This window comes from Branchiostoma lanceolatum, chromosome 2 (assembly GCF_035083965.1).
Source record: "Branchiostoma lanceolatum isolate klBraLanc5 chromosome 2, klBraLanc5.hap2, whole genome shotgun sequence".
Classification (NCBI taxonomy): Eukaryota; Metazoa; Chordata; class Leptocardii; order Amphioxiformes; family Branchiostomatidae; genus Branchiostoma; species Branchiostoma lanceolatum.
The window spans coordinates 4,530,885-4,540,745 of NC_089723.1; the positions used below are offsets into that span (position 1 = coordinate 4,530,885).

At 40.2% G+C, this 9,861-nt stretch overlaps 3 protein-coding genes across 3 annotated transcripts in view; 2 read left to right on the forward strand and 1 right to left on the reverse strand.

Moving 5' to 3' along the window:
- The window catches only part of LOC136427207 (arrestin domain-containing protein 3-like), a 65,468-nt gene that overhangs the window by 50,837 nt on the left and 4,770 nt on the right, over positions 1–9,861 (forward strand). The window lies entirely within an intron of this gene.
- Positions 1,206–6,940, reverse strand: LOC136427205 (protein C1orf43 homolog). Its single transcript, XM_066415978.1, has 7 exons — positions 6,851–6,940; positions 5,627–5,728; positions 4,795–4,909; positions 4,600–4,659; positions 3,736–3,905; positions 3,233–3,291; positions 1,206–2,634 (listed from the first exon to the last, which is right to left on the reverse strand). Exons 1-7 carry the CDS (start codon positions 6,908–6,910, stop codon positions 2,424–2,426), a joined length of 777 nt encoding a protein of 258 aa, XP_066272075.1. The 5' UTR covers positions 6,911–6,940; the 3' UTR covers positions 1,206–2,423.
- Positions 7,154–9,262, forward strand: LOC136426531 (uncharacterized). Its single transcript, XM_066415195.1, has 3 exons — positions 7,154–7,551; positions 8,097–8,350; positions 8,749–9,262. Exons 1-3 carry the CDS (start codon positions 7,351–7,353, stop codon positions 9,260–9,262), a joined length of 969 nt encoding a protein of 322 aa, XP_066271292.1. The 5' UTR covers positions 7,154–7,350.

Genomic DNA, 9,861 nt, shown 5'->3' on the forward strand with positions numbered 1-9,861 from the left:
AACCCGCCTAAAATCATAATGATCAATATCACCATCGCTTTACGTCACCATCCAAAATGACGAATGCAATCCCGTACAACATGTCCGAGCTGAGCCAACCCTAGGATCAAACTCAGGCCCCAGGATCCACGGAATTTGATCCAGATGGCGAAGCAGCATTACCGCTTGTGCCGCAAGGACATGTAAATACAGTGTAATGCTAAGAGGTAGGTACACTCAGTCCGGTTACTTTAACCTTGATTCAGTCGGACAAAACGGAAACTTACAAAACCGAAAGTTTAATGTAACATGGTTCCAGAGCCAACTTGACCTACTGCATAAAACTGAATAAGTGTCAAACACCTCAGACTATATAGTTGGATTCACAAAGGTAAGATATATTTGGAATGACAATTAGTATCTGTTTCTTATACACTTCTAAATTTTTGGAGTTTGATATATTTTCTAAGAGTGCAAATTTTCATTCATAATAATGAATACGTAAAAGTACACATGGTGACATAAAATATTAATAAACCAACTGCATTGTCAAGGGTGGCAAAACAAAACAATTTCTTTTTTCATATCAATGAGAGTACATTGTAACATGTAGTATGTGTACAGCAGATTTGTTACATGTTCAAGCCTCATCAGCTACTAGCTCCATAGCAGGCTCTCTGGCCCCTTTTTGGCCTAATGGTTATGGACTCAGGCTGCACAAACGACCCAGTACAAAAAGAAGTCATCAGCAAAATGTGTATTATAAGCCAAAAAAAGACCCAGAGAGCCTTATCAGCGACAGTAATTGCATTAGGCCCTTTAGTTAAATTTATTTGCACTTTAAACTTCTAAAAATCACTCAGTGATTTTTGCACAAGCTGAATCACATTTATGTGTATGATTATAGTCACCAAACAACAAATTTAAGTATAGGCATCATTCCCCAACCTTCACATGCTGTCTAGACACACTGAAGCAAAATCTGTCAGACTTATTAGAAGATTCTTGTCAGAAGTTGGACATACATACGAACCTACTACAATGTACACAAACTATATGGTATGTCGTTCATTGTTCCCAGTTTGGGAAGTTTCTGACATGATCCTCAACTAACATCTTTATTTTTTATTCATTTTCTTTATATTTATCAAAAATTGCATTAAATGTTCACACTGCAAAGAACAGGTACATGTACATTGTAAGTTCACAAATTCCAGCTGCCTAGTCCTAGAGAACTGTACTTCACAAACATATTTTGGTAGAAGCATTGGTAGAAATGTGACTTAAGATATTTTCAATCCTATTTCCTGGATACCAGGCGCAAGTGGAATCTCTGATTCATACAGAAGTTTTGTATGACATACCACTGAAGTCCAATACAGCCGTCTCCATCTACTGTAGTTTTTGTTGTTGAGCCTGACACTGGATAAAAAATATCCACTATTTTCCATCCCTTCCTGGTTGCCAGGTGATTGGTAACATCTGTTTTATACGTCCGAGGTTTCATACAAAGCTGGTCATGGAATTTTCTTCACCTTGAAATTTATTTAAGTTAGTATATACATGGTTGTATATGTAGTAATGATAAAAATGGTTGCACTCTCCCATCCCAGTGACCAAAATTTAATGAATCTTAGTTTGTTTTTCACTGTCAGTGAGATTTTATATGATGCACCACCAAAGTCTTCACACATCAATCTTTATCTCTTCATCTGACACATTCATCTTTCTCCTGTAGATTGTTTTTTTTGACACAAAAGAAACACATCTTCAACAAGAAGTAATTATTTATGATCAACTATTTGCAATCCCAATGTGTGTCATCAATCTTTATGTCTTCATATGACACATCTGTCTTCTGTAGATTTTGTTTTTGAAAATGAAGACACACATTTTCAACGAGTAAATATTTATGAGCAACTATTTGCAATCCCGACGCCTAGGCTGCCATTCTACCTTGAGCTGATGATGTTTCCTACAATGCACCACTGAAGTCTCTATCCAAAACATCTATCTCTTGTAGATATTGTTTTTGAAACTGAAGGACATGTTCAACAACGGTTATACCAACTATACAGAATAGACTGGAATCCAAACCTACTATAGCTCCCGAGTCTCCTCTGAATCCAAACCTACAAATGTATTATAGCTCCCGAGTCTCCTCTCCGCAAATAGGAGACTCGGGAGCTATAATAGGTTTGGATTCCAGACTAGTACAGATACGGATACAGAAGAAGGACATGTTCATCAATCTATCTGCAATCCCAATTCTTGGTTGGTTCTACACCAAGGTTTCGAAGGATGTACCACTAGAGTCTCCATCCAGAACGTCCACCTCTATCTTCTGTAATTTTTTTTTGAAACTGAAGATCATGTTCTTCCTGCGGCCTAACCTCAAATACAAATTTGGTGCCAAACAAGCTGAAGGTTAAAGAACCTCTGTTCTACACGGAGGTTTCGAAGGATGCACCACTGGAGTCTCCGTCCAGCACGTCCAGCTCTATCTCCTCCTCCCCCCTCCCCGCCACAGCCTCCTCCTCTGCCAGCAGGATGCTGTCTGCTGACATCTTGTGGCTGTCGGTGCTGTTGCTGTACACCTGGGCCACGTTCTGGAAGGTCACATGGCTCTTCTTTCTGTAGATTTTGTTCTTGATGCTGAGAAAGAAGGATGTTATGATTACAACAGTAGACTGGTGTAAATGCATTAAAGTTCGCAGTACTAGTACTTTCACAGCAGGGAGAAAATTGAGTGTTCGTGGTAGTTTTTAGATCGCGGGTAAAACAGGGTGGTAGATAGAACAGACATTTTCTTACTGGCTTTAAATTTAAGAGGTTACTGCAAAAAACATTAACATTAAACCACTGCAAATGTAGATACCTTACAGTAAGCTTTTTCTGCATACATGATCCTCTATTTATTAGCAGCATTTGATTGGCACATGTTATTGTACAGTACTACATGATAATTGAAGTGAATGATATAGAAACAATGCCTGTCCTTGGTGCTGAATGACACATCAACAACACTAGTTTCCCTGTCCTTGGTGCTGAATAGCATTCTAACAACACAGAGTAATGAAATAAAACCAGTTTGAGATTACAAAGGTAGGTTTAAACAGTTTTATACATGTTAGGTTGCTAGCATCACTTCTACAAAGTAGTCCTCACTCAGTGCAAATGAGAAAAACAATTTTAAATTCCCCATAATCCTTTATGTCTCCTAGACATAGATGTACATATAAGGCAGACTTACCAGGTCAGCAACTCATTTAATGTTGCCACATACTTTCTGTATTCTGCTTCACCAAAGGGCTGTAGGAAACAACATACAACATTTATCAAAAATTATTGATGAAAACATAAAATTGCTAATTCAGATACCATATCCCTGGCAGCAACATAAAGCTTCTATACATTTCTCTAACTTATTCAGGTCAAAATGTGAGGAACACAAATGTATTGGAATGAAAGTTCATTTATGACAATGGCCAACATTATAAAGATTCTATACAGTCACATTTTCCGTACACAACGAGCCTTTTGTTCAGTCTTCTGATCCTTCTCAAGTTGAAATGACCCTTATGTCATGTGACCTGAACAGAAATGCGATGTCAGCAAGTATGATATCATATGGGCATCAGGTCATAGCAGAAATAGCGTATAAAATCTTTATAACAAACAAAGTATGATCGATGACCATATTATGTAAAAAATATCTTTGTACTGTCAGATTTCCCAGTTTTACCCATGCCTTACCTTCTGCCCATGCCTGGCATGTTCGTAAGAGTCTGCGAATGAGTTACAGAGGGAGAGTTTGGCCGACTTGAGTGGCGCGCCGGGGCCCTCCCGCAGCTCCGTCAGGTGCTGTCGGAAACTCTTCCCCGCCGGTCGTCGCAGCTCTGGGTCCAGCTCTTGTAACTGGGCATCTGGGGGGAAGAGATAAAATCAAATCAAACTTCATTGTGCAACGTTTATGAAGGTTGGACATCAAGGTGAACAATATATATACACAATTCAAACTCTACAACTGGATAAAATTTGGAGACTTGTATTCGTTTTGCCAGTTCATTTTAGTGACGCTGAAGAAGAGTGATGGATGTCACTCGAAACATCCAGGAATGGAGTCTCAGAATTTTTTAATCCAGTTGTAGAGTTTGAATTGTCTTTATATATATTGTGCAATGATTGTAACATATGTAATGTTTGGAAAATTGCTCACAAACAGTTATATAAGGAGTCTAATATATATTCTAATCTAATGTATAGAGAACAGGATCTATGAATTGCATCTGAGATGCAGAGATACATAAGATTACATGAACATGTTGTTTTGTCACATATTCTCAGAATTTTAAGTTGCTTAACTCAGCATCTGAAGGGTAAATATAGGACCTGATATGAGCATGTTGTTGTCAATACCTTGTCAGAATTGTCTCAAACAAAAGGAAGAAAAAACGGAGAAGGCTGGTGAAATAGTTTAAACCCTTAATTTCTGGGTTATACATTCTCTTTCCTTGTTAGGTGTCACCACTTCATATATATCAACTTGATCGTGTTATTACCTTGTCTTGTGTCCATTTCTTTGTATGTATCGTCATCAATAAAAATGTTTGCATTTACCAAGTAATGCAGCTGCATCCACTGCTTTCATCCTGTAGATGTAGTTGTAGTTACCTTCAACTAAAAACAGGAAAAACAGAAATGTATGTCACTGCTTAATAGGAGGTACACGTACAATACATAGAGTTCAACTTTAAAAGGAAATGCTACATAGCAAATTAACACATACTGTAATAGTAAGTAAATTTCGCTTACCTGTGCTATCCGTAGGTTCTGCCAGCATACCCGGCTCAACAGCACACAGGAGCCGAGGCTCGTACTTGATGCCTGCTATCCTGTCCAGTCGCCTTTCTATCTCCTCTTTCATGGACTGGTGGAGAAAAATAAAATATCCAACTAAATCATGCTTCTAGAAGCCCTTCCACTGGTCAGGAGGAGGCCCAATGAGCCCCTGACGGCAAGAGATGGTGTAAGACAGGCTTGTAAACTAACATAGTAACTTGTTCCCTATTTCTGTCTTCTTCGACTTGCAAAAAGTTTTCCACTTCAATGATTGAAATTGCCACAATACATATAGATCGCTGTAATGTAAACAAGGACAGAAGCAATGTTAGGATAGTGACACTGTTTGGCAGCTATGCCAGACCCCAAATATATAATGCTAGACAAATAATGAAACGTTGTGGAGAATTTGTAGCCTGACTGCCAGACACAGACTAGTATGCAAGGCAATACCGAACCCTTGGGCTATACTGGGGGGGAAACATATGTCCCACTCCTAAAGTTGGCACCCTACCCCAGTTGGCTAGCTTGTGCCAGGCCCGGTATCCAAACCTATCATATATACTGTACATTCATAGCTGCCAAGTCTCTTCATCCTCTTATGCAAATAGTACATGTAAAAGGACGAAGACACTTTGAAACTAAAATAGGTTTGGATACCAGGCTAGCCTGCATCAGGGTCTAACTCATGGGTGTCTGTAGAAAAATTCCTTTTGGCTGCCTGTGTAAGCCCTGTAAACAGTCTGGCATCCAGGGTAAATATTTCTGACAAGACAGAAAACAAACAAGAACTGCTGAGTCTCACCCCAGGAGAAGCCGACCCCACCAGCACGTGCGGACCTCGGTGGGACCTCAGAGCAAACCTCATGATCTGTCTCTTAGCAAACAGGAACAGCAGGAAGAATGCCTGGGAAAGGAGACAAGGAGAATGTTAACATCATTTGATTTGATTTTATTAGAATTGCAATATCGCAATACACGTAGGACACAGGAAGCTATTGCTGGTGTCGTGACCCACACACATAATATACCCATTCTTACACTTGGCTGGAGTGAGGAAAGTTGTGTAAGTACCTTTTCACATTAAATCAGTGGCATCAGGGGATTCAAACCCCGGACTGCTGCTGTTGTGCCACATGACCCGTGACATAACTGTTAACGTTACATGTAGGAAGTTGACTGTAACGTTACTCGTTTAGTCTAGTAGTACAACACTAACTGTGTAGGTTTTACTCGTGTATTGTTGTTTATACTTTTCTGCATACATGTTTTTTACGTGTTTGTTAAGTCATACAAGTCAAGACCTGTACCTAAATAGCTTTAAAGAATGGTGCAAAGACTTAAAGGTGTGACAGGCCGTTCAGTGTAATAGGACCAGCTGCTGCCGCGCCGCGTGCCTGCGAAGCTGGTGTGTTATGCCGAAGGGCGGTTGTACTGGCTATAAACATACTGATACAAATACAGATACCTATCCCTTTGAGGTATGAATGTACAAATATCATAAAGGTCTTTCATTCACTAAGATGAAATCTCCTTGGAAAAAGGACTATAACTTAAACTTTAACCATAATTTTTCTGTCTGAAATGATTTTAGACAAAAACTTTTCTAAAACCATGCATATCAACTATGGCATCTAAGCCAGACCACTCCTGACTGTCGACCTTCAAAAGCAGGGAATATCTTATTACGAATCAAACAAAAATGTTCCTGAATGTTCCGTGTTGTTATCTGATGCCCCCCTCCCCACTTTTGCAAATCGAGTATGAAATTCCCACATTACACACAAAACTCAACACCCTAACCAAGCTCTTTGTTTAGAAAACACTATGATGAACCTAAAGATAGAGTTTTAACAGGGACTACTGAACAAATTTTTGATAGTGTTGTTATTTGAAACCCCCCTCCCCACTTTTGCAATCGAGCATGAATTTCCACCATTACACACAAACATCAACACTCAAACCAAGCCTTTTGTTTAGAAAACACTATAGTGAACCCAGAGACAGATTTTTGAGCGGGAATACTGACCATAATACCGAACGTGATGACAAGAAGGACATGAACTCCCGTCAGCTGAACGGCAGCCATTTTGGCACCTGGGTCAATGACCTCAGCTCGACCTGCAGTGATAGCATTTACACGCAATCGTCGTGTTGTAAATTCATATTCGAAACTCTCAGCCATATTGTATGAAAATGATTCAATATAAGTAATTGGATTCAGCTAAAAACACGGCTTAATAAAATCTACTGTTTTGGTGGAAGATGTATGTGGTGGATTTATTTTGCGTCACCTAACTTTTTGTCTGTTTGGATGCTGTCATATTCAGGTGAGTTTTCGCAGGTGCAAATCCATGGATCGTCCCATACTGCAGTGTAATAACTCTGTATAAATGTTCATGCATGTGGGAACTAAAGGTATGATTGGTAGACCATCCTCTTTTGTTCAGAGCAAGTTTTTATGTCTTTCTTGGCTTTCAGCATCTGAGAACTGCAAGGAGCTGTGACTGTGCCCTCCCCTACCCCACAATGAGCACAGGATCTACACCATTTAAGCTTACACTAGGGGACCAGCGAGTTCTGTGGGAAGACGAACACCATGTGGCCTTCCTGGACCCAACCCCGAACCTGAGAGGAGCCACAGTTGTCATGTGTAAGGACCGGGCTGCAAAGGACCTGTGGACACTGACTGACGAGCAGTTTGTAGGATTAATGCTTGCAACTAAACAGGTACTGAATGGCATGGATCTTCATTTGTAATCTTAGTCCAGTTTCATTTATTACTTTTTACCCATTGCTCTTTTTGCTTTATGAGATTTCATTCAGTACCAAGGACAGGGGTACTAGTCTTGTTGATATGTTATTTAGTACACTTTCAAATGTCTCATTCAGCACCAAGGACAGGCATTGCTTATACATCATGTATCGTTCAAACAAGTTGAGCATTAAATCAAAGGTTTTTATCCAAACTTGAAGATTATGGAGTTAATCTCAAGATTGGGGTACATGTATCTCTATCAGAAAAGTTTATAAAAGCAGAATCAAATTGATGCCTACAGAACAGCAGTACCTAAGTCTTGTGCTTTGTAAATGCCTCTATCTGTGACTTAAAGTTGATTGTATTGTAAACAATATATTGTTCAGTCACCCTTTGTAGTAGCCTTTGACTACTTGGGTAACCCTAGCTATATGTCTTTATACAGCCGAACAATAAATCAAATCAAGTTAATCCCTGATATGCTTCTCACACTGTCAGTTTTTCTTCATTTCCTCAGATTGCCCAGCATGTTGCAGCAAAGCTGAAGGTACGACGTTGTGCAATGGTAGCCGACAGTAAGGTCAGAGGTCATGCCCACACCCTGATCCTACCCCTGGACAGCCTCGGTGAGAAGTGGACTCCTGTACTGGCACAGGAGACAGCGTTCAGCACTGTTTATCTTGGTTATGTCACCACCAAGAGTGGGCCTCGTGCTGCAGACTCTACACTTGACGATGTACAGTCCCGCATCCTGCAAGCCAACCAATCGAAGTGTGTATCAAAAGCCTGGGTACCATCTTCTATAGTATACCACTGGCTTATTCATGTCGACATGTCGCTTGCTATCCTTAAGCTTGGTTGGCAAGCAAAAAAAAGCCAGCTACAGAGGATGGTTCACAGGCTAGTGTATCAATGCATTTTGCATTGTATGTTTAGGACCTTGTAGATGAAATTGTGGCAAACAGCATAGTACAAATGTATTCCTACATTCATGCATGTATGACTTTAAGTTTAATCACTGGAATGTACTGTAACGACTCTGTTAGTGCATCATACACAAGAGAAAAAGCCATGCAAGGAACCGTACAGGACTCAGAGCTGAAAAGCATTTGTTTCTTTAACAGTTGTGGCAATGTTTTTTTAAATGTGTATCTCCACATTGATTACAGCCTACCAGACAATGATGAAGCAAGTCAAAGTCATCCCAAGTTCTCTCCAGACACAACATTTCATGGAGAGGCGTCCGACGACAACCTGTTTGCCCAGATTGTTCGCGGAGAGCTGCAACAGTGGCGCGTCTGGGAGGACAGGGACCACGTGGCCTTCCTCACACCCTTCCCCAACACACCTGGCTACACTGTCGTGGTCCCACGAACACACCTGTCCAGCGACATCTTCAGTCTTCCTACCGACAAATACATCAAACTCCTCCAGAGTGCCAGGACTGTGGGCATGTTAATACGGAAGGGACTGAACACTGAAGGATTTGAAATTGTATGTGAGGGGATGGAAATAGATTACGCCCATGTGAAAGTTATACCTCTTCATGCAACTACAGCTTCTATGGAGCCAGTAGAGCCCATGTACATGGAGAGGTATCTTGGTTTTGTAACCTCCAGGCCAGGACCTCCTGCATCAGAAGACTATCTGAACAGTATGGAATCTCTGTTGAAAATGCAATGAACACTTCCCTCAAATGATACATTAATTGGAGATTGCATTTTGTGCAGATGAATTTGTAATGCTATTTGCAGATTGTTTGAATAAAGATCTCATACTGTAACAGTTGTTCTTTTAAATGCCTTCTTCCCACCGCTTACCAGATGATAGCCATGGTAGTATTGAATTATTGTTGAAATTAGGGGGACTCCCAAACTGAGCGATGTTGTTTTCTAAGAGACCACATTTTTATGAATACAAAATCAACCAGATTTGTAAAATTTCATCACAGATTAACAAAGAAATGAACTATTTAAACTGAATAGCTTTTCCCCATGTGTGGGCATGATGTGAATTGTCCTATGGAATAATTGCTTAACCAAGATGTAACAGCGCTAGCACTGAACCTTAATTGGACACTTTTGAGCAAATACAATGCGGAATCTAAGTTAACTACGTCGATTTTTTGGCTCGAAGCTGGAAGAGAAAAGTTGTCGAGGCTGAAAATTGATGAACAAGAATTCACCCACACACTACAAACAGTTCTCAACATCTACCCTAGATGGGTCCTAGATTAAACCTTTGCGGCGAATGACACTGAATGATGAGAGAGAGAGGGAAGA